This window comes from Stegastes partitus, unplaced genomic scaffold, assembly GCF_000690725.1.
Source record: "Stegastes partitus isolate 25-593 unplaced genomic scaffold, Stegastes_partitus-1.0.2 Scaffold2426, whole genome shotgun sequence".
In the NCBI taxonomy this organism is placed as follows: Eukaryota; Metazoa; Chordata; class Actinopteri; family Pomacentridae; genus Stegastes; species Stegastes partitus.
The window spans coordinates 30,321-53,920 of record NW_007580157.1 but is presented as its reverse complement, the minus strand read 5'-3'; the positions used below and the strand labels follow the sequence as shown (position 1 = coordinate 53,920).

At 42.4% G+C, this 23,600-nt stretch overlaps 3 protein-coding genes across 6 annotated transcripts in view; 2 read left to right on the top strand and 1 right to left on the bottom strand.

Moving 5' to 3' along the window:
• Positions 1-113: 113 nt before the first annotated feature.
• Positions 114-14,730, bottom strand: LOC103374988 (uncharacterized). The gene is made up of 11 exons (XM_008305169.1): positions 14,570-14,730; positions 13,118-13,468; positions 10,439-10,652; positions 9,399-9,463; positions 7,974-8,090; positions 6,675-7,288; positions 5,125-5,217; positions 3,564-3,984; positions 3,232-3,477; positions 2,010-2,153; positions 114-1,187 (listed from the first exon to the last, which is right to left on the bottom strand). The coding sequence occupies exons 1-11, from the start codon at positions 14,613-14,615 to the stop codon at positions 1,126-1,128; spliced, it is 2,373 nt and encodes a 790-aa protein (XP_008303391.1). The 5' UTR covers positions 14,616-14,730; the 3' UTR covers positions 114-1,125.
• Positions 14,731-17,316: 2,586 nt separating this feature from the next.
• Positions 17,317-20,344, top strand: LOC103374983 (butyrophilin subfamily 1 member A1-like). 4 transcript variants are annotated; one of them, XM_008305162.1, is made up of 6 exons: positions 17,317-17,429; positions 18,085-18,181; positions 18,541-18,894; positions 19,030-19,311; positions 19,388-19,487; positions 19,677-20,344. In XM_008305162.1, the coding sequence occupies exons 2-6, from the start codon at positions 18,094-18,096 to the stop codon at positions 19,750-19,752; spliced, it is 900 nt and encodes a 299-aa protein (XP_008303384.1). In that variant the 5' UTR covers positions 17,317-17,429; positions 18,085-18,093; the 3' UTR covers positions 19,753-20,344. The 4 variants fall into 4 exon arrangements, with proteins under 4 accessions (XP_008303384.1, XP_008303387.1, XP_008303385.1 ...); XM_008305165.1 differs by having other exon boundaries at positions 17,320-17,429; positions 19,388-19,483; positions 19,716-20,344; XM_008305163.1 differs by having other exon boundaries at positions 17,320-17,429; positions 19,717-20,344.
• A 2,316-nt stretch (positions 20,345-22,660) lies between these two features.
• The window catches only part of LOC103374986 (butyrophilin subfamily 3 member A2-like), a 9,538-nt gene continuing 8,598 nt past the window's right edge, over positions 22,661-23,600 (top strand). The window contains exons 1-3 of the mRNA XM_008305168.1: positions 22,661-22,838; positions 23,086-23,430; positions 23,513-23,591. Of these exons, the coding sequence (XP_008303390.1) occupies positions 22,751-22,838; positions 23,086-23,430; positions 23,513-23,591 (512 nt within the window). The 5' untranslated portion in view covers positions 22,661-22,750. The remainder of the gene's footprint in view (positions 22,839-23,085; positions 23,431-23,512; positions 23,592-23,600) is intronic.

Here is a 23,600-nt window from a genome sequence, read left to right as displayed (position 1 = left end):
CCTTGTTAAGGAGGAAAGACTGTTCCCTTTATATCTCATATCCTGTTCAGCAAGTGCCCACTGCAGCATTGTAGTAAAATAACAGTATGAGCCAAGAAGGTTGGAAGCCTTTGTTCACTGAGTCAGGTCTGTCATTGCTTTTGATTTATTGTGTTTCAGCCACATAGCACAACAGAGATCAACTTCACGCAGCAACAGGAGTTTCCAGCTACACTGCAAAATACGAATCAGCTATTTACATAATCACTTAGTTTCCACCGTATTAATTTTTGTTTTAAAGACTCTTTTGTCATTCAGCAATACTTACAGTTTAAATTCGACAAGTTTTTGGTACAGCTATGATTGTTGTGGGTTTTTAAAATGTCACAATGTCCTCTTTTCTGGGAAATAACGCTCACCTACTTTCAGCACTTGTAACCACAGCTGACCCAGAAGAAGCTGATTCAGTCAATCACTGACATGCAAACTGTTCCTGTTTGTGTTTGAAAGTAACATTTGTGTTAAAGAAGAATTAAAAATCTGAGAAAACCGCTGAAGGCTGATTCACAGAAATGTGTGTCTTTGTCCAGTATAAGACAGTCAGTCAAATCAGAGGTAAACTCCAGACAGAGATTAAATGTCAAATGCAAAACAAACAAAAAAAACCCCGACAGCAGACCCCTGGACAACAACTGATGTAAACAACAAACCACAAACGGCTCTCTTAACACTTGTCAATGCTTTGCCACTTCCTCTTCACACTCAGCTACAGTTACAACACAAGAATCAAGTATTTGTCACCCGTTGTGATGCACAGTGAAGCTTTGCATTTTTAAAGCATTCTGAGACGGCTTTAATTCTCTTTACTCAATTTTAATTTCTTTGTGGTTGTAGGAAAACTGCGTGATGGACGCTGGTTACATTCTAAAGGTAACACAACAACAAGCATTTGTATTTACAGTCTGGTTCAGAGGCTACATGGCTTTCTAAGCTCCGTTTGGATTGTGACTCCAGTTTCTGCAGGTCTTTGGTGGGCAGATGCCCTCAGATGCGGCAGATCATTCCACCGAACGCTTGTGGTAAAAACTGGTCTCTGGGGCACCTTGTGGCTTAAAGCTTCTTCGCCACTTTTACCAGTTCGTCTGGCTATACCGCTATTTCCATGACGACATCGTTGCTGCCTCGCCTCTTTCTGACGGTCTGAGCGGCTGTGAAGAGAAGGCGATAAACAACATCAGAGGCCAAGTTTCTGTTCCTGTTTTTCTGGTCGATCGTGAATCTTGAGCGACCTGTTAACCTGTTTCAGTGTCTCATTATTAACCTCAAAGGCCACCAAGATATGTTGCAATGTGGAATCAACATTTTTCAAGTGTCCACAGGTGTTACTGATATCGGAAAATTAAGGCTTCCTGCAGTGAAAAGCTGCCATATGCATGTGCAGACAACCGTCATAGGTCTGAACTTTGATAATCATGAGACATTTTTGTGTTTTACTTCAAATCAGAACTTCACGTCTTATTTGAAATAAAACCTTAGTTTGTCTTACTGAACATACTATGTGTGTAAACAGTCAGTGAAATCATCAGTTATGCAGATGACACCTGATTGTTTTTAGATGACTTTCCGTCTAAAATGATCCATTTTGATGAATACAAATCAGCTCCAGAGGGTTTGAAATTCATTACACCTATCCATTTTTTAATGGAGCTTTTGTTTTATTTGACCAAACGTGGAGGCTTTAAAGAGAAGAACTGTGAAGTCAGAATGCACGTATTGGACTGGAGTTGGAACAGGGTTTGGCATTTGGGCAAAACTCAGATTACATCCGTTCAAACATGGTTTTAAATGTGTCCTTATCTGTAATGGTTAATATAACGAAGATTGGACACAAAATCTGACCTTTTTCCTGCTTTAAAGATTGGGATTGTTTTCTACCGTGTTCGTAAATCTGAATGAATTAAACTTTTGTGTTGACTGACCAACTGGATTGTTTTTAACTTGCTAATAGAAGCAAAACTGCGGAACCCTACCTCTCCTCCTATCTCTGTATATGAGTCCGAGGATGATGGTGGACAGCAGGTACGGCGTTCCCACCACCAGGTGGCATATAAGTCTGAAGACAGAAATCGAACAGGAGGCTGCAGGTGGAGGTGAAGGTGGAGGCACAAGAGAGGCTGCGAAGAGGAAGAAACTCTTCAACATAAAAGTCTAAGACGCTAAACAAAGACAACGTCACACTTAAATATTCGTGTTTGATGTTAGTGTTTCAGGATGTGAGAATTTAAATGTTTCCCAATAGTTTTGGGTGAATTTTGTTTCGTTTATGTTTTACACTTCACTCAAAACACAAAAACAGGTCCAGATATAAGACTTTGGCAGTTGTGGAGCATTCTGAGAAATAAACACAGTTCTATCCTCACGTTTCTTATGCAAATGCAATGTGTGAGTAATTGAGGCATCAGAAATAATAAATAAATCCTTTTCCTTAAAACTACTTGCAAAAACAAGCATTTGGATTTGGAGAAACTGCATTATTTACACATATGTTTAACATCGGTGGGGGGTAATATGAGGCGAGGTTGATGTGTTTGTTGGATTTTAATTGATGCAGAAGCCAAACAGATATTTATCATTGACAATATTAAAGCAGCAACATTCACTTCACTTTGATTTCATGAAAAAACTAAAGTGACAGAAAATGACAGAAAAAAACAGAAATGTTGGGTTTTGTTTTTAAATATCTGAAGATTAAGAGTTCCAATGTGCTTTGAGAGTCTCTGAGAATGAAAATGTGCAGATTAACTCATACATTTAACAGTTTTCGATGAGAATTTTAGCAGCTGCATCACTTTCTAATCTGATAAGTTTTTCATGGTCCATTGCAGTGAGCTGTTCCCCCTGACTGAAGTAGGCGGCAAGATGTCGGTCCGAATGAAGGGTCACATGATGCGGCTCACAGAGTCTGGGGAAGAAAATCTGGTAACTACTGATACTCGTGATCTCTGATGGGGTTTTAGGTTTTGTTGTGGCAGCTAACACCAAGAAAATCAAATACCCCCCCTTTGCCTTTCTTCTTCTTCCCCACATCAAAGAAAAACTGGGCAAAAACTGAACTCTGTAGCGGTCGGGTGGCTGCAGTACTTGACGTCTCTGGCTGAATACATCAGGCTTTTTTCAAGTTGTTTTTCAAAAAAATTGTTTGTTTATCCCCAGTTATAGAGCTGATAGGTATCTGTAGACTGTTTCTCTCACCGTCAACAGCCAACCAGCTGCCTGTCGACTCCCCACCTCCGGCGGTGCTGCACATGTAGAGTCCTTCATCGGCTTTGGAGGCCCTGTGAATGGTCATCTCTCCTGTGGAGCTGCTCCCGATGTGGCGGCCATCTTTGTAGAAATCAAACTCTTGTTGGGAGGCGTTCGTCTCGGTTTTGCAGCGCAGGTTCACGGCAGCTCCCTCGGACACCGGCAGGGCAGGACTCTCCAGGATCACGGCGCGATCTGTGGAAAAGATTCTGGTTTCACCTGAGCTTCCTGCACTTTGGACTACTTTGTAATTGCAGCATAACATTGTTTGTGCGCAGTACCAGTGATGGTGATGTTGACGCTGTTGCTCTGCTCTCCTCTGACAGACTCGCACCAGTACAGTCCGCTGTCCGACGGGTAGGTGTTTCCGATGAAGCAGGTAGAGCCCGAGGAGGCCACGCCCCATCCAGAGGAGCAGGGTCTGACGCCGCCGTCCAGCGTTTTCCTCTTCACCTTCCAGCCGGTGGAGTTGGACTGATCATCGCAGCTCAGGGAGATGGAGTCGTACCTGAAGAACTGAGACCTGTCGGGAATGACCCGAAGACATGCTGCCGGGAAGAGAGGCGAGGCGAGGGATGGTTGAGAGGAGACAGCAAAGAACAGGTGATAAAGGAGACATAGAAGCAAACAGAAGTGACGGACAGTACCACAAAAACAAGGAATAAATGGATGGAAAGGACAAAGAAGCAAACACAAGTGACAAAAATGAAAACAGGAGGAGCGTAGAGAAAGTCAGAAAAGAAAGGTTTGAAAGAACAGTGGAGGTGAAGAGCAAAAAATTCAGCGAGAGGAGAGCAAAAGATGAAATCAGAGGTAAACAGAGCAGCGCAGATGCCAGGAAACGGTGAAAAACATGTCAGAGAAGCAGGGTGGGCATGAAAACAAGCACCGCCGTCAAACGTGGTGAGAGTTCAAGAATAAACGGAAATCGGAAGAAGTAAATATAAAACATCGAGGAGTTAAAAAGTAGCTCAGGATGCAAGAATCATCAGACAGAGAAGAAAATAAAGTGAATCAAAGAGTTTAAACTCAAAAAGACAATAAACTGTCGATCAACAGCAAGCAGAGAGACTGAGAAGTTTGAGAAAGCGAATTTATTTTCTAAAACGTCAGCGTTTGTACTCACCCAGCATCAGACAGAGCGGTGTTACCTGCATCCTGTCCCTCTGACGACTGACGACCTGACTGCCTGACGTCTGTACTTCCCCTCTGAGAGCTAGGTGTCATCGTAGCTGCTTGGTGGAGCAAAACAAACAAAAAAAAGTGTTTGTTTCCTCTAGAGAACGATGAAACTGGCGCCGAACGAACCGTTCAATTAAAGCAGCAGAAATAACCAACCTCCCAAACAGAGGACCTGCATTCATTTTATTGTTTTGTCCAATTGGGGGAATCGCAAAAAGCTCTAAATGCTTAAACAACCTTTTTTTTGACATTTCATTGACGCCATGTCTTTGCAGGGTCCCTCCTGTTTTACCCATACATTACCCATCTTGCATGTCCTTTAAATGGCACATGGAAAGCAAATAAAACTTTCGAAATGTGCTAGAATAGGTGAAATATTTATACAAAACTTCATGATGTCATGTTAGCCCCTCACATCCATCTGACATCATGTTTCTGGTCCTGTATTGAATCTTTTAGCTCTACTTTTGGTCTCCTTAGAAAAATAATTGGCTTGTCTCAGACACTAATTAGCTCTTAACTCTTGAATAACTCTTTTTGGTGCTTTACATTTTAAAATATTTATATATAAGAGCTACGAGAATGAATCAAAACAGCGCAAGCGTTGGTTAAAAAGTTCTAAAACTGTGGTTATAAAAAAAAAAAAAATCTAACACTTACATCTGATGCGAGTTCAACCACCATCATCGTTGAGGCGGTCTTCCTGTGCGGGATGCTCTGCTCCCAGTGATCCTGCAACGCTTCCTGGAAGTCCTGCTGGGAGGCAACATCAGTGACAGTAGAAGACTCTCATGAACTGTGTCAAAATACCAACCGCTCCAACTGAATTGCATTTTGGGAAAGAAGTCGTGACAGGGAGACGAAACTGGTGCGTACGATGGTGTTGTTGTGGTCTGACCTGACGCTGCTCGTCCACTGCCAGTCGGCTGTTTCTTCTCTTGACGGTAGCTGCAGACTCACCTCAGAGCGGCATGTTTCCTGTCTGCTGCAGTTTGACGTCCACATCGAAATCGGCGATGCTCACCCACCGGACGTCACAAAAGCATGCGTACCCCAGGTCCTGCTGTTGATAGCGTGGTGCTTTTCATTGACCCTTGCACATACGAAGCTTGTAAAAGCTAAAACGACGCTTAAAGCTTCTGTAAGGTTGAGTGTTGAGGGACTTCTTTGAAGACAGTGAAAGACGCCTTTATAGGACAAAGACAGATCTTTATTTGATCCCATTGTGGAGTGTAGTGGACGTACAAATCTTAAAAAAATACAAATATCTCCATCTCTATTTACACAATCACACATTTCATTAAAAATCAAGACTTTATCACAAGTACACGAGCCCACAAGTCCAACAATGATGTACGCTAAAGTGCATTTTGTCTTCCTGAATTCGTAGTGATGATCTGCTCAGCCTTTAGATGCACGGTGCATAAAGCAGCAGTAATACACATAGTAGAGGCAGCATTCAGTAGGAAAAGGAATTTAACCCAAAATCATCTCAATAAAAGGCAAAAAAAATCTAAAGTGCAAAATAGGAGTGGGTTGGTTTTTCTCGGAAATGTGAGCCCTGAATTCGAGAGAAGCCACTCTTAATTTAATATAAAGACGCATCCTGACAATTAAGCCTCCTTTAAATGCTCCCTGCATAAGGAGGTAAATTAGCACCATAAATTATAGTTTGGTTCCACTTCTTTGACAAAATCACCGCATTTCAGAAGAAGTAAAGCTGTGTTTGGTTAGCATAGCTTAGCATAAAGACTGGACATGAAGGGAAAGAGCTAATAGTTAATGCCATCAACAAGGCTGCAAGGCGTACACTATTCAGGAGAAATGAGCGGACCAAAGAAACAGTCGGAGCTTTCGTACGAGCGTATTTAAACCCAAACCACGATCTTTTCCTAAACCCAATCTGGTGCCTAAACTCAACCAAGACCACCAAAAACTAAAGGAAAGAGCAACAGGACCACACAGGACTTTGTACCAGGATCTCCTGAGTGAAAGTCCTGCGAAACAGGACTGTGCTGTGACGCTTTTAGATGTAAGACTGTGTTGTCCAGATGGAACACAAACAAATGATTTGGGTTTAAATTGGAAACCTTAGATTGAGGTTTTATGAACTGTTGGTGACTTCCTGCTTGTTGTAGTCACATCAAATCACCTGGTTATTCATTATACTTGAGCTTTGTTAAAAAAATAATCTTTTTTTTTTAGTAAATTGACTCGTTTCCTTCTGGTAAATTCGTCAGCTGGCTGTAGCGGCGGTTGAAAGGCTGATGTAAAACTGGAAGCACTGAGGAATGTCGGCGCTGCAGCCGGATGCCATTCTGACCCGGTTCTTGGAAGGGCAAACTCCCCGACCGCTGGACTTGCTTTCGCTTTTTCTCTGCAGCGGCGGCTGAAGAAGACGTGGATGACACTGAGTAAGGAATAACAGCTGGACTGCTGTAGATGCGGTGCTTTCTTTGTGACGGGTGGTCAGGTGTCGGGTTGCTGTCTGGCCTGGAAGCATTTGGACCCATCAGTTTGGGGAAATTACCAAGTTGCGGGGAGGTAGTGTTTGGTGAGCTGCTGGTCTCGGAGAGTTGGTTGTGGGGGTCGAGCTGGCAGAAACCGCAACGCTGCCGAGATTCTAAGATGTTCTGCAGCCGGCGGATGGTTTCGTTCTTCATACGAAGCTGCGACTCGAGGTCAAAGACTTTACCTTTCAGCTTCTGGACGGCGCCAGGGTCATCGGTTCTGCTTCTCTGAACCAGCAGAGGGTGGACTTCAACAACGCTGCTCATCGTGCTTTCATCTGATTCCTGCCTCTTCATCTGCTGCTTTTTCTTCGCTGTGTGAGGGCAGAAAAGATGTCGCATTAACACCAAGTTCTACGGGTTATAAAAACATTTTAGTTGTCAGATTAATTGCAGCTTTATGAGAAAGTAAAGACAGTTACAACCCAAAGTGTTCTTTGCTTGTAGACTTCCTGCCTAAACGTTGACTCCACAACGTAACTGTGCGTCAAAGGCACTTAAATAAACAGGAACTGACATTTTTCTTTATGAAAAAACACGTGATGGCTGCTCAGATAAAACACAGACGATGCAAAGACAGTTGGTGAAATACTGTAACAGACAAGCTGTCTTTAAATCAGAGGACAGAAGGAATAATTAAACTATTCAATCCACTTTTCTGACACGTTTCAGGGACGTTTTTTTTCTAAGCGGCTCCTCTCTGAGTGGAGCTTTGCTGCCATCTAGTGGTGAGTTCAGTTCATTACAGAATGTTAAAGTCTTCAAGAACAATTTGGCAAAACAACCTCTTATTGTGGTTGTTTCTGGCGATTTGATTTGCAATGTCGCATTTTAAAGTCAAACGGGGTCAGATTGTGTTGAAGTCAATTAGAAAACGAACCGACTTCTCACTTGATTAATTGATTTATGAGTTTATGGTCTCAACTGCTCCAGTAAAGGCTCCTTTACTGGGTAAATTAGGGGAAAATAGATCTATGTTCACATATATATATGACTTACCAGGTTTGCCGTATCTCTTCCACCACAGCACAGCTAATACAGTTGCGACTAAGAGAAATAAAATTGTCCCTCCAAAAGCGATGCCAATGGTTTCACTGCTGGACCTCGAGCACTTGGCTGAAATGACAAACAGCGCGTTGAGCGGCTTAAAACCGTCCACCCCACAACGAGTGCATCTGCATCATGCTGCAAGTTCTTCATTGTCTCTAAATGTAGAAAAAGTTTTCAGAGAGTTCAGTGAAATGAGATGCATGCTAAAGAAATGGCTTCATCATGTCATCGCAGGTTTCAAATTACACCGTTTATTCCAGCAAGAAACTGTAAAAGGAGACAGAGTGGTCAGATTTTGATCTTTCCAACAGTCCTTGAACTTCTCATCTGTGAGACGTCGATCAGTCGGGAAACATCGTATTTCGTCAAATCACTTGATTCTATTTGTTTCACGAGATTCTGTAAAAAATTTAAATTCTGAGCTTCTGAACGTAATCGAAGAGTGAATAGACGGAAGACGGAATGGAAGACTGGATTAACGAATATAAAATGTGTTCATATAAGTCCAGAGAGCTGTTTTTATTTCAGAGTAACATAAACAAGCACCATTTCATGTCTTCATTTTGAGGATTGTAAATTTCTGAGACTTTTAATACTCTGCATGAACCTGAATCCACACTGACTTTTGCACTATTCTCTTTTGTTTGCACTATTTCTTATATTTATATGTACATTTGTTTCTGTCTCGTATATGTGTATCTCTGTGTTTAATGCTGCTATCAACAACGTGAATTTCTCCACTGTGAGATAAATAAAGGCATATCTTATCTTATGACCCAAATGTTGCACAAATTAATGATAATAATTAACTATATACAGAATAAACAGGACGTGTGTCTTGATTTCTAGAAAGATGTCCGACAGAAATTGGAGGAGCTGTTTAGCTCTTATATCGTGCTGCAAAATAGAACCGCATTGCTGTTTGATGGTAAACGTTATCAGAACCTTTTTGGAATAAGACAGAAGCTGCATTTTCTCAAAGGTTTGCGAGAATCAATAACTGTGGCGTGAACATTTTAGTCAAATAGTTAAAATTCATCACTCAACACAATTTATTTTGACCGGTCAGAGGAAACCTGTTGGTCAATTAATGAAAAAAACAAATTAAAAAAATGAATAATTTCTTGTTGTTCACTGCTCCGACCACCAGGAGGCGATGTTCAGACGTAAGTGAACACTTTGTCTGAGGAAGTGATGAGATCCAGGAGCTCCACAGTTTCTTGTTTTTATGTTTGTTTTGCCTTCGGTGGAATATTTTCCAGTTTAAATGGATCCAGAGCAAAGATCCACGAGCAGTGAGTGAAAAGAAAAGACAAACTGACTCCGTGTGCACATGTGGATCCTGAGCGTGGACTCAGGTGTGGTGCTGCTCACCTGGGATGAGGATCTCGATGTGCTTGGTGTGGTTGAACTCCGGCTGGTGAACTCTGCAGGTGACTCTGCCGTGAAACACACCAGTCACAGTTTCAACTGGGAAGTTTCATGACGGATTAAAAAAACTAAACCTGCACCACTTATGACGGCTGTTTGAAAAGCAAACTGTGCAACATGTTTGTTCAGTGAGTCAACAGGATCACAGCACTGCAGCCTGAATTAAATGATTTATCTCTGTGATAATACGGGTCACTGAAGGCACTATTTTACTTCAAAAACAAATAATTCTGTGTTCGTTTTCCAGTAAAACAAGAAAAAATCGGAGCTATGGAACTCTTCAGAGGCTCTATTTCAGATGGATTAGTGGGAATGTGAAGGTTCTAATGGACACATGGTGAACTTAGTAGAAGAAGAGGGACTAAAGAATGAATAACTGAACATCTAGTTTCATATATTTTTACAGTTAAGCCCAAAATTGTCCATCCAACAGTTTTAAGTTGCAGTGAATTTTTATTTTACTGGCTAGAAATGCGATAAACAAGTGACTTAAGACGGTAGGATGTAGTTTCATAGATGTGACTGACGGATTTTAATGGTTTGTGTGTTTGGTTTTTAACAGTTTTAGTTGAAAATGACACATTCAAACTGATTGATTTGCCAAGAAACTGTTGGTTATTTACTGTAAACTGCACTGATGCTGTAGTTCTCCAGTCAGTCACTGGACAACCAGGAAGACAAAAAACACAACCAACAAAAACACACGAAACAAAGAAACCCAAAAAAGACCAGAAAGAAAACACAAAGCAACAAGAAAGATGCAAAGAAAACTAGAAAAGACACAAAACAAATGGAAAGAGACATGAAACGACCACAAAGACACAAAACAAACAGGAGAGACACACAAATCTGAAAGGACAACTTGGAAATCTTATTAGCAGTTCTACAACCGTCTGACTCATGTTGGTGAAAATCTAAGTTTGCAGGTGATGACATAAAACCAGATCTGATTGATTCTCTGTCCTCAGTGTTTCTGATCTCACCTGTTGGTGGCGCTCTGCACCGTCACTCTCTGCCTCGTGGTGTCACATCCGCTCTCATGTCGCTCCCGTTTGGGCTCTTCGGCCGGGATTTCTTTTCCTTCGTGGTCCAGAAACTTGATCTCGGGCTGCGGCAGCCAGCAGCCGGCTTCACACTGCAGCGTCACGCCGCCGCTTTCTGCTGAAACCACCGAGAGCTTCGGCTCCGAAACGGAAACTGAAAGAACACGAATCAGACAACAAACTTTTCTTTAAATCTCCATCAGTTCAGGGAGGGACGCTGGGCTGGAAGCAACCAGAGAGACAAACCAATCACAGAGAGGCACGAAAAGCACAAAAAGAGGCAAAACAACCACAAAGGGACTCGAAACAAACAGATGTAGACACTAAACGAACAAAAACAGCTAAAAAACAAACAGAAGAAGACACACAATTCAACTACAAACACACAAGCAAAGGAATCGGACACAAAACAAGCTCAGGTACACCTGAAACAAGGACATAAGGTCAGAAAGACACACAAAAATACCAGAAAGAGGTAGAAATCGACAAAAAAGAGTCACGAAAAGTCACACAAAAAACACAAAAAGATGTAAAACAAAAACAAACAGACCCAAAAGAGGCACAAAATGATCAGAAAGAGACAAAATGATCAGAAAGAGACGTAAAAAAGACGTAAAACAAATAGAATTAGACCCAGAATGACCAAAAATTGAACGAAACAACCAGAAAGAGGCCCGGAAATGACAAGAAAGAGACAAAAAAGACCGAAAAGAGATAGAAAAAGACACAAAACAACCACAAAACACAAAAAATGACCAGAACGAGATTAAAAAAACAAACAAACGGACCGAAAACAGACACAAGTTGACCAGAAAAAGTTACGAAACAAACACAAAGAGACCGAAAACAGACACAAAATGACCAGAAAGAGACAGAATTGAAACACAAATGGACCCAGCAACACACAAAACAACCAGAAATACGCTCAAAAGACACAAAACAAACACAAATAGACCTGGAGAGACACCAAAACAACACAAAACAACCGCAAAAGACGCACAATGACCAGAACAAGATGTAAAAAAAATAAAAACACAACAACACAAAGAGACACAAAACTTCGACCCAAAAGACACAGAAAACAAACACAAAGAGACCTAAAATGGACACAAAATGCCAAGAAAGAGACAGAAACTGGTAAAAATTAGACCCGAACGAGACCAAATGACCACAAAGATACACAAATGAAACACAAACAGACCCACAGAGACATGAACAAACACAGAGCACACTCAGCAAACAGAGGTTTGTCGGCTCGTTGACTGTTTGAGCTCCGTGATTATCTGAACAAGCTGCTGCTCGTAAAGCCGGCTGTAAAAACGAGTTGTGTAATCTGCAAACACACACACACGACACACACACGACACACACACTCTGTTGTTAGATAACTGAGAATGAGACGATGTGATTGAACCAACGGTCGACGCGACGCAACGTCTTTTCTTCTGATTTCCACTTTAAGCTTCGGCTACGCTGTAAAAAACTCAAACTGTATTTTACTTATATTTCTTGTTTTGTTGAATTCTCGATAATATCTCATAAAATCTCAGAGCAAAAGTACTAATTTACACGTTAATTGTTAAAAAGCTGGACCAAAACTGTAAATAATCGACATCAGAAATCTGTGTTTTTACAGTAATTTCACCGTCGTCAAGATATTTGTTATCATTTGAAAGAAAATGTGTGACTGTTCAGGATTGATAAAAGGTTCATTAACACATTTTCCATGTCCTGTAAATGTGTAGGTAACAAGTAAGCTCACAGAAAAAGTATTAAATTGAAGACAAAACTGTAAATATTGCAAAATCTGTGTTCGTGCTTTTAAAAATTACACGTTTACTGTATAAAAATATTATTTTACTGAAGTTTTCCACAATTTTTCTTTGCGATTTTGTTGTTTTTTAATATTGTAGTATTTTACTGTTTTCACCATATTGTTTTTTTTACCTGCTGCCAGACGTTTGCTGTTTTGTTTACAGGTTTGTTTCTACAAAGCAGCTTTCATTTCTCATGTTAAATAGATTCTGCTTTAGAATTTACCGACTGCTGAATTGATCAAGTCTCAAATGTTTATCAATATATATATCGTTTCAAATGATCAACATTAATAATTTTCAAATTGCAACGATATTTAGGATGTTTTTTTTTCTTCATAAATAAGAGAAATAATTTGCAAATTGTTCTTTTTTTTCCCCCTAAATTCCTTTAATTTAAGGCGAAGTTATGATAATCTGTCAAACTGTTCCTGGTGGTCAGAACCAGCTTTTCTCCAAAGTTACCTCCCGAATAACGACTTGGTTTAACTGTTGTAACTTCTCGGCTCGTCCAGCTGCTCGTCTTCTAACAGAAAAACAAATTAAGAAAAACTCAAGCTAAGAATAATGTCGTCCTTCTGCTGCCTTCTTCTAGGATTTCATGACCAGTAGTAGAACTCTTGGGTCAGTCCGACCACCCAGATGATCTTAGATCTTGGCCTCCGCAGTGGTTTCTCCTGATCTCTGCAGCCTCTTCATGCGAGAACTGCTCACACGTCTTTGATTTCGGTAGATCTCGACACCCTGACAGCATCTCGTCTTTTCATTCAGATGTCTTGGAGTGTCTTGTCCTGTCCATACCTACCGACAACGAGCTCCACCGCCGTCACCTCCCAGGGCGCGTCCTTCCACAGCCTCATGCACTGGTACTTCCCCGCGTCCGACAGCCGCACGTCCGAGATCCTCAACGAGACGTTTCCGTTTTTCAGCTCCTTGGCGATGAGGCTCGTCCTGTACTCGAAGGCCGGGTTTTTCATCTCGTGGGTCTCGCAGCCGTCGCGGTACAAGAAGATGACGTTCGGCTTCAGGCCTTCCTTGGACCACTCCACCGTCGGAAAGTCGCCGCCGGCAGCGACCTTGAAGCTGCAGGGCAGGACCGCATCTCCGCCCGCGAAGGCCAGGACCGCCTCTGGTTGACCATGTACGACGAAGTCACCTTGGAAATCGAAGAACAAGAAAATCCAGCAGCGTTAAAATGAGGTCAGCAGGTGTTATGCAATGTGAGGTGTTGAAAGTATTATGTCTTGGCAAACTCAACCTCCTTCCTCCTTAAACACTCTCTCCTCCTGCAGGCTTCCTGCCCTGAACTGGCAGGACTCTGAGAATGCAGCTGCCTGTTCGTGTGATTCGTTCCCACCGTGCATGCGTGGGCAGGTCAACGACTTCCGACTGTAAATGGCAGTAAAGAAAGAGGCCACGGTGACTCAGCCACGTCTGTCGGTTTAACTTCTCTCTTCCAAATAGGAGGCGATCAGTCGAATAAAGACACCGATACCGACGAGAACACCCTTTACCCCGTGGACACAGGTGACTCATTTTGGAATCTGAAAATAATCTCAACCAACTGGAACCAAAGGAACAAAAACGTGGCCGACAGCCAAGCGAGCGGTTGCCTCTGATTCACTACTGCAGTGTATAAAGTCCACTTTATATTCCTGCTCCAAGCTTTAGAAATATATTCAGAAAACACTGAACTGTGTTTAAAAAAAAACTTAATCTGAAGCTGCTTTGGAAAATTTGATATCAAAGGAATGTCCTTTTCCAGCTGATTAAACAGCAGCAGTTTATAAAAGCTCGTGTAATCTGGCTGAAGGTCTTGGATCAGAAAACTAAAGCATTAAACTGAGCTGTAAAATCCTCCTGAGCTGCCCGTCAGTGAGCAGCTTTATTAAAATGAGTCACGATTGTTGACCCACAAGTTTGTTGTTTTCCCTTAAAACACAAATGTATTTAAAGCGGTTCTGTTTTTAATCTACTTAATCAGGTTTGATTTACTGTAATCAAAGTCATAATGACTCACTTATCGGTGTCGGTTCTGTTTGCCTTCCTTCTTTTTACGAGCTGTTCAAAGTTCAGGAAGTCACAGGTTCAGCCTCCATTTGCAGTCACATGCAGACACTTTCCTGCCCATTTAACTCCATTTATACCCACATTCTTACAAATATATTGATTTGTAGCACATTTCAGATGAAGCTCTGCAAAGAAATGCTTCTCCAGGTCAGACAAACGGAGACTTGAAGGTCTTTTTCATACGTACCGATGTTAGACAGCAGACTGACGAGCAGGAAACGACGACAATACATCACCAAAGGACGGCAGGTGATTTTTAGTTTTTTTTTTCCTGCTATAAATGAAACAGACGAAAGCTTTCTGTAAATATTCCACCTGTCAGCCCTTTAACAAACAGCCGGCATGGCAGCCGAAGCACACTGACGCTCTTGAACTCTTGAACTGGGCTTGGCTTCAAGTGGTGCGTTCAGGAGCGCTGCAGTTGTCAGCATGAAGAAAACGATACAAGTCACTGCTTCACACCTTCTACGTGATCTAATAAACCGCCGATAAATCCTGAATGACTGGATGTAATCCTTCATGTAGGAATGTAGAATCCACCAGTTGTAGAGTATGAAAATGAAAACCGATCATGTTATAGATGAGTCTAAAAAGTCCTTTCGGATCAGAACTGAAACCCGTCCAGTCGCCCTCGTTTCAGTGCTTTGATGAACCATAACCTGGACGGATAAGAATCTTTACAGATGTCATCCGGAAACTATTCTCCATTTTCCCATCACTCATGAACAAGATCCCGGGATACTGTTCCCGCTCTTAGTCTGGTCCCTCCCCCAGAACCAGTGAGCCTTGGGAGACCCTACCAGGGGCCGATGCCCCAGACAACATGGCTGCTGGGATCACAGGGACACTCAGAGCCCTCCACCGCGTTGAGGTGGAGATTCATCAGGGGGTGGAAAGGAAAGGACAGGAGAGTAGGAATGGACAGAGTGTGAGATTAGCAGACGAAGGCTAATGTGAATGTTGTCGGGCCGATGACAACATGCTTTTTTTTTTTTTCTTTTTTGGTTAATTGAAAGGTCGATAAGCAACATTTAGAACCGGGCTGATAAGTTGGTTGATGCCAGGTCCAATGTTGACATACTTTTCTTTTTGTTTTTTTGGTTAATTGATGGGTCGATAAGCAACATGTTGAACCAGCTGATGATCCCTGAGGTAGAAGGACAGGACAGCAGGGAGGTAGAAGGGGTGAGGGCAGTGGGAGGGTAGAGGACAGGAACGAGGTAACAGAGAGAGGATGAGGCTGAGAGCCTCCAGAGGAGAAGACGAAGGAGGAGGAAGAAGTGGGGAAGCAGAGGGAGCTGCTGTTGTCCAGCTACACTGAACAAGCAGCAGCTTCCTCCATCTTCCTGTCGCGCTTCTTCTTTGGCTTGAGCCCGACCCAGCAGCTCTTCTTCTTCTTCTTCTCCACCTTCTTTTGGACTTTCTGCAGCAGGTCTTTGTTGCTGTCTTCATGCTCTTGCTGCTTTAAGCATTTCTTGCTTCTCCTGCTCTTTTCTGAGCTGCTCTACGGTGCTGTGCTCAGTTTTCCAGGCGGCTTCTATCTTCTGGAGTTCCTCATTTGTTTCCACCAGCTTCTCCTCAGCGCTGAGAGCTCCTCGTTGACATCGCTGACTCTACGGAGTTCGATGTCTTTGACGGAGAGCTGCTCCTTTAAGGACTCAACGCTGGTCTGAAGCTCTGAATTTTTCAGCAGCTCGTCCTCCAGACTCTTGATTCGGATGTTGCTCTGGTGAGTCTGGTCAGTGAAGCAGGCCTTTTCTTCAAGGAGCTCATTCATGTATGTCTCCATACAGCAGACGTGCTCCTTCAGAGGACTGTTCTCCTGCATGACATGAATCTGCTCCTCCAGTTCTTTTGCCTTTTGTTCCACTTTGTTCTTGTCTTACCTACGGTTTGGTCATCATGACATGCAGCGCAATGTAACGCTGAAGACAACAGATAAAGAAATCTACAAAATATTGGCACAATGAGTTCAGTTGTGGGGTTGACTGCTTTTATGAAAGCAAAGAACTTCAACTCATGGAAATGTTTTTTTTAAAGCCCTGAAGCAACAATAAATGGCACAAACGTTTCTTAATTGCCATTAGATTAACAGAAACAATTTTAAAAAGTCCGCATCACGTGTACAGGTTTGGATGTGAATGACGACACACTGTATGGAAACCCAAAACTGCCATAATTTGCATCTGAAGCCCCAGAATTGCCACTTTTTATGAGGCTCTAATGAAGAAGCTGCTTTTTCCGCCATCAAAAGCAAAAAATGCATGAAGATGCCACTTTAAGTGTCCACCCGGTACAGTTATTTTAGACGATGATGGCGTATTAAGATTGAATTTTGTAATAATCCGAGGTCCAAGTGCACCTTATTTACATGATGTTTAGCAAATTCTGGTATATTTAAATGATAAAAAAAAACAAAATGAAATAGTTACAATGTGCAAGAATTTGCAAATTATTAATGTGCAGCTTTACAGAGCATGAACTGGCCATAACAATAACAGATACGTCAGTGACTGAAGCCTGGAACTGTGGAGATGCTATCTATGCAAAACAGGAAAGACTGTAAACACGAGCACAACACGCTGCACGTTTTCTGCCTTTGATGCTGCAGAAAGTGGCACTTGAAGTGAAAAGCACACAATCAGGGGCAAATGATGGCACGACTGGCCTTCCGTACGGTGGAAACAAGAGCTTTCACTTTAATTCTTTGAGATTGTTGCGTGTTTACTTTCTGGAACCGACGCGGCACTTTCTTTTGTACGAGGTGGTGCAACATGGGTATGTTAACGTCGACAAACTATCGTAGACTCCGTAAAGGATAAAGTTATTAAAATGCAAAATAAATTCAAACGGTGGCAATCAAGGCTCTGAAATCGGTCACGAAAAATCTAACTCAGAACTCGTCTTTTTGACCTTGAAGATGTGGTCACATGCTTCCGAGAGCAACAACCGGCGTGACTCAGATGTGAAAGTTAAATAGCTGCCAAGATCTGACCACAGCTCAGAAGCAGCAGCATGAAGCGGAGTGAACATCACGGCCTTTCTAGGTTGGTACACCTTAAAATGTTTTTACTTTGAGACACGAAGAAATATTGTGTCGAGCATCATGTTCTGGTAAATTCTTGGTTATGATTCTTTCCAAAAACTTTTTTTTTTTTTCCCTGTCATAAATGGTACAGATCATAGATTAAAGCAGTGCTAAATACATGGATGTAACTGTAAGTACATATAAAGAGGCATAGCAGTGAAAAGGGATGAGTTCAAATGTCCAGAGAGTTTTAATTTAAAGTGAAGAACGATGACGCAGTGAACAATTGTTGTTTTGTTAAATCCCCTCCAACTATGTGGTCATCGTACATAAGTACTCAGAGTATTTTCCTCATTGTCAGCTTACATTATTGTCTGTAAACTATTTTATATCAGTGCAACGCATGTTGTGAATTCTTTGTATGATAAGTTTTATTTTAGAGGCACGGCGTTGAAAACAAAAGAAGCACGTGATTACGTGTTTGATTTCCTGTTTTTCTTCGATCTCACTTCTGTTTTTTTGGTTTCCCGTCGTTCAGCTAAAACGGAACCTGTTTGTCATTTTATAATTAAACACCACAGCAGATTTCTTCACCTCAAATCACCGCCATGCATTTGCCTCGTTTCGATATAACGAGCAGCTCAAACACTCGTTTTCTTTCTATTTGTTTTCAGAACTCCAGGATGCGTCTGCAGAGATGTCGATCAGCCCTCAGCATTGTGCTTTTGCAGCATGTGATTGACTGCTTCTTCCTGTTGACGTCACACAGAGGTACTCAACACGTCCTCTCGTAGTAAACAGGAAGACATTGTTGTGAATCACGAACAATGCTGGCATGTGCAAGGAACACAAGCCAGCTTCATCCACATCAGATGAACGATTCTAAACTGTTAGTTGGAATATTCTATGTCTCATTTTAAGATCCTTATTGTGGCCTTGGGGCTGCAGGCTGGCGCACTTGGTTAGCACTGTTGCCTCACAGCAAGAAGGTCGCCGGTCCGTGTCCCGGTGGGGGCAGCGTGGGTTCTCTCTGGGTTCTCTCTGGGTTCTCCAGCTTCGAGTAGTAGGCGTGTAGTAGAAGTAAATTTATCCACAAAGAACCCTGCCAATACTTTCTCTTTCTTGATCAGTGTCCTCCTCAGATGTGCCTCTTTTGATTGGTCCATCCCAGACGGTCGTGGCTTTCGTTGGCGATGACGTCACGCTGCCGTGTCGCCTGGAACCTGCCACCGACGCCTCTGCCATGAGGCTGGAGTGGGCGAGGCCCGACCTGAGCCCCGGGTTCGTGCACGTTTGGGCAGACCGCCGAGAGCATGTGCTTGACAAACAGCCGTCCTACAGAGGAAGGACGTCTCTGCTCACCGACCGGCTGCATCTCGGAGACATTTCACTGAAGCTCGTCAACGTGACGCTTTCTGACGAGGGACCGTACAGATGCCTTGTTCCAGAACTGGGTCGAAAGGCTTTTGTTAAACTTGCTGTTTGTAAGTAGAGACACAAAACATTATCTTTTTTGTATTTAATGCATGTATTTGTTCGTTTTATGTCTGCTGCTACACTCGGGCGACTTTTTGTTCTTGCTGCAGGTAAGTTATATCTTCCCTCTTTGATTTTTATAGGTGTTGTCTCCACGCCAGTTATCCGGGTAATGTCCAGAACCAGCAGTTCAGTGGTGCTGCAGTGTGAGTCTGCAGGCTGGTATCCAGAGCCTGAGCTGTTGTGGCTGGACGGTGAGGGAAAGCTCCTCTCTGCTGGACCTCCAGAGACAGTCAGAGGTCCTGATGACCTCTATACTGTCAGCAGCAGAGTGACTGTGGAGAAGAGACACAGCAACACCTTCACCTGCAGAGTCCAGCAGAACAACATCAACCAGACCAGGGAGGCGCACATCAGAGTAGCAGGTAGAAAGAAATCCAGCGTATGTTTGTGAGAATGCCGAGCTGTTCTTTGATTATTAATTTCACTTGATGCGTTCAGTCCTGTCCAGGTATGTGAAAGGTGTCCTGGCTCTGGGGTTACTTGGCGTCGTACTGGGGCTTGCATCCACAATACATGGATGCATGCGTGAGCATGTAAGGTATGCAAGATTTTCAAGATACTATCAATATTTAATTCCCTTATTTAATGTTCCTGCAAGCATGTTCCTGGACATCAGATGTTGTGGTCTGATGCCATCATTCAAACCAGACACACCCTGAAAACCAATCCTGAAGCCAGAACAAAGATTGGATGATCTAAACAACAGCTCTTGTTTCGTTGGTAGCAGCAAAGACCAAGAAAATGACACAACTTGTTCTGCTGTTCACCAGGCACAAGAAAATACAGTCAGAGCATTCAAATAAAGAAAAGATGGATGTGTGACGACTGCGAGAAACAGCGGTGACGACAAAACAACCTGAGATGGAAAACGAACGCGAAGCTGGAGCAGGAGGAAGCGACGCCCGACCACAGAATGTAAAAGTCAAACCAATCAGTGAAAACGACGTCAAATCACTGGCAGCTGTTATGGAAGGTGTTTGATTTTGGGTTGCCAGATTATAGAGAAGTCTTTCGAACAAATTGAACCACTTTAAAAATTAATTAACGCTAATAAGGCCTGTATGAACGACGGGGTGCTAATCACATGATGCCTCCTGGTCAACATCGTGTGTTTTATAATGTGATAGAAACTCGTTCACACAAACCACAAATAAACGGTACATGTACTGTGTTCACATTGTAAATATGTTAACTAGTTATATAAACTATATCTATTGCAACATTCTTTGTGCTACCAAGTCCTCTCATTTTTGTATTTATATAAATTCTTGTTTTATATAACACTTGTTCTTGTTTAATGTTATTGATCTGTGTTAAACTGTATGTTTGTGTCTGTGCTTTCCTATGAAATTGACTGACAGCATGTGCAATAAACGGAGCATTACTTTAAGCTTATTCAAGCATGCGTCCTCCTCTTTTCCTCACAGTCATGTTTTTCACACAGATTTTTGTTTTATCTTTGTCATTTTTCAAACACGATATGTGATCTTGGACTGAGAACTTGTCACACAAATGAAAATGTACATCCCCTTGTTAAGACCGTGTCACAGAAGGCTGCTTCTCGGTGCTTTCGTGGATTTACTAAAGGTCATCTGGAGAAAAATCTAGTTGATCAAAAATACACAGAAATGCTAATATTTAGTTCAATGTTCCTTATTTATTATTACCTCAACCAGACACTTCTGGTTCCGTCCACCAGCTTCTGGTCCATCTCTGACTCCTCTGGACAGAATCGCTGCAGTTCAACTAAACTTGTCGTCTTTCTGACTCAGACCTGTTCCTTCATCAGTCCACAGGTTCTGGATGGTTTCATTCAGGACTTTGGGGAGACCAGTCTAGAACCTTCATTCCAGCCTGATGGAACCATTTCTTCACCACTTTGATGTGTGTTTGGGCTCATTGTCTGGTTGGAACATCCAACTGTGTCCAAGATCAACCTTCTGCTGATGGTTTGAGGTTTTCCTGAAGAACGTGGAGGTGATCCTTCTTCTTCATTGGTCCATTGACTTTGTGTGAAGCTCCAGGTCCACTGGCAGCAGAACAGAACCAGAGCATGATGCTGCCACCTCCATGCTTGATGGTAGGTTTGGTGTTCTTGGGGTTAAAGGCCTCACCTTCTGACCAGTCGTCTCTCAGCAGCAGCTGATAGTTTGGGTTTTCTTCCTGATGGTGGCAGCAACACAACTGGACCATGAACTTTATATTTACTAACAGTTGTTTGTACAGATGATTTTGGCATTTGAAGCGTCTTTGAAATGGCTCCAAGTGACTTCCCTGACTTGAGTCTGAGTCTAATGAGAGGAGTCAGCAGCTGTCGTCATTTAAAATCCCTCACAGGAAGTCAAGAGGCCGTACCGCTGACAGAAGCAGCTGGATGTACAGTTTTAAACCAGCAGATTTTCACATTTCCAGAAGATCTTTCAATAAATCTATTAACCAAAATGCACGACTGTCTTTTGTGACACAGATTAATGTGCTTCAATGATTCGCGAACACAAAATTCTGAGTTACACAAATCATTGGAAACTCGACACTGACACGATACACACAGTCCTCACAAGTGTTCGTAAACTTTTGTTCACGACTCTATCCGGCGACTCAGAACCTAATGAGGACGATCTTAAAGTTTAAACCAGTCGGTAGATTGGAGGAAACACAAACATGCAGTTTAGAAACAAGTCATATCTTCCTGACAGATCTTTCTGAACTCAGCTGGTATTTCCTCCCGTTAAACCCAAGCTGTGTCTGGAGGAGGAGGATGTCATGCAGCATTAGCAGAGCTGGACTGTTGGTTGTAAAAGTGACAACGTGATGAGCTGTTTGTTTCCTGTGGGGAAGTCAAGCTTCACTTTACTTTCACTCGAAGAGGCGGAAATGCAGAGACTTTGTGTTTCCTCATGTGAAGGGGGAAGAAGATACGAACAGCGCTTCATTTTGTTGGTAGGAGCTGCCTTTTAAAGTAATATTCATTTGTTAAATGTCAGTATCTCACAATCTTGAAAACGTTAAAGCTATGGGGATTTTACTTGTTTGTGTTGCTGTCGGGGGGAATTTGGGAAATTGGAAAGCTAGTGCGTCAGATTTTTGTAAATCCACGATTGTAATAGTTTTTTGATTCATAAAGTGTGAGAGATGAGAGTCAAAAGCCACAGTTCTTCTTAATTCTGGAGTTCAGTTGAAAAAAACTGTTGAAAGACATTTGTGAGACACGAGTGCAGGCCGTTCATGATGCTGCTTTACCTGTTATAAAACTCTCAAGTGCAACTTTACCAAATCTGAAATGCAGAACAACGAACGCTGCGTCCATTTTAGTCGCCGTGGAATCCGGTGGTGTCGTCAGTAAATGTAAATGTCAGTAAATCCCTGACCAGATCAGGGTGGAAGGAGTTTAAAGCTGAAGCAGGCAGCAGCAGAAAGAGTTTAATTGTTTAGTGAATGAACGTGAACTTCACAGTGACGTCCTGAGGTTTCAGTGGACTGACTGGAAAAAAATTAAGTTTGGCTCGTTTTCCTTATTTCTTATAAAGTGTGTACACGGTGCAGATGAGAGGAAGCTCAAGAGGAACCGTTTTCATGCTGTGGTTTAGTCGGTGGAACACAGGAAATCCCATAACGGCAACAGCAGCAACCACATTATGCAGAAAGTGTGTTCACCTCTACGTGAACCCCTTCTCGTTTCACACTTTGCAAAGCCTTCGTGATATTTGTGTTTTTCCTTTGAGAAATAATTAGACAAAAGCATTTTGGGTTTTTAAGACTCGCTCTTTTCATTTTCAGAAGTCGAGAAGGCTGCATCCAGCGATGTTTTTCACTACATCCGTGGTTTTGCTCGTCCTTCTTGTACCATTTTGCAGCGGCAACTTCCACACGAGAAGAATATCTTCAGAAAGTTTGTATTGTACATGACTATAGCTTTTTCATAGCACCTTATAGACAAGAAAAACAAACAGAAAAAAAACACTCTACCAACTCTTGGTGGTAGATAATCGTACAGAAACCTCTTCTTCCCTGTTTTTATGCAACTTTGCAGCTTTTTACATTTATTTCTCACTTTTAGAATTTCAGGATCTATTGTGATGACACGGATGAGAGACATACAACTCTTTCTGGCTTGTTTTTTTGTTTTTGTTTTTCAGCAGCGCTGTTAAAGTTGGTTTGTTCACGTCAACCAATCGTCGCCCTCGTTGGGGATGATGTCATTCTACCATGTCGCCTTGATCCGGTCGTCAGTGCTGATTCCATGACGGTGGTGTGGACCAGACCTGGTTTGGACCCAAAGTACATCCACGTTCACCAAGATGGACAACTGTTGAACAGGAGTCAAAATCTGTCTTATTATTTCCGCACAAGAGTTTTTGTGGATGAGCTGACGTATGGAAATGTCTCCGTGAGCATCTTCAAAGCCAGAGTTTCTGATGAAGGCCAGTACTGGTGTTCCATTCCCTCCATACAGAAGGAAGCTTCCGTCCAGCTCATTGTTGGTGAGTCAGAAGATCAGACTTCTGTTGGATGCAAGGTTTGATCTAAACCCAGAGTTTGAAAAAACTTGTCTTCGATCCTCAGGTTCAGTCTCGGCACCGGTCGTAGAGGTCACTTCGAGTAACAGAGGAAAGATGGTGCTGCAGTGTGAGTCTGCAGGCTGGTATCCAGA

Excerpts from the sequence above, each read along its gene's own strand:
- LOC103374988 (XM_008305169.1), bottom strand. The coding sequence starts at position 14,615 with ATGTATTGTCGTCGTTTCCTGCTCGTCAGTCTGCTGTCTAACATCG. Across the intron at positions 13,469-14,569 it reads CAGTCTGCTGTCTAACATCG|GTGACTTCGTCGTACATGGT; the intron begins GTACGTATGAAA and ends TCGATTTCCAAG. Across the intron at positions 5,218-6,674 it reads TACCAGAAGGAAACGAGTCA|GACTTCCAGGAAGCGTTGCA; the intron begins ATTTACTAAAAA and ends GCCTCCCAGCAG.
- LOC103374983 (XM_008305162.1), top strand. The coding sequence starts at position 18,094 with ATGCGTCTGCAGAGATGTCGATCAGCCCTCAGCATTGTGCTTTTGCAG. Across the intron at positions 18,182-18,540 it reads CCTGTTGACGTCACACAGAG|TGTCCTCCTCAGATGTGCCT; the intron begins GTACTCAACACG and ends TTTCTTGATCAG. Across the intron at positions 19,312-19,387 it reads GGCGCACATCAGAGTAGCAG|TCCTGTCCAGGTATGTGAAA; the intron begins GTAGAAAGAAAT and ends TGATGCGTTCAG.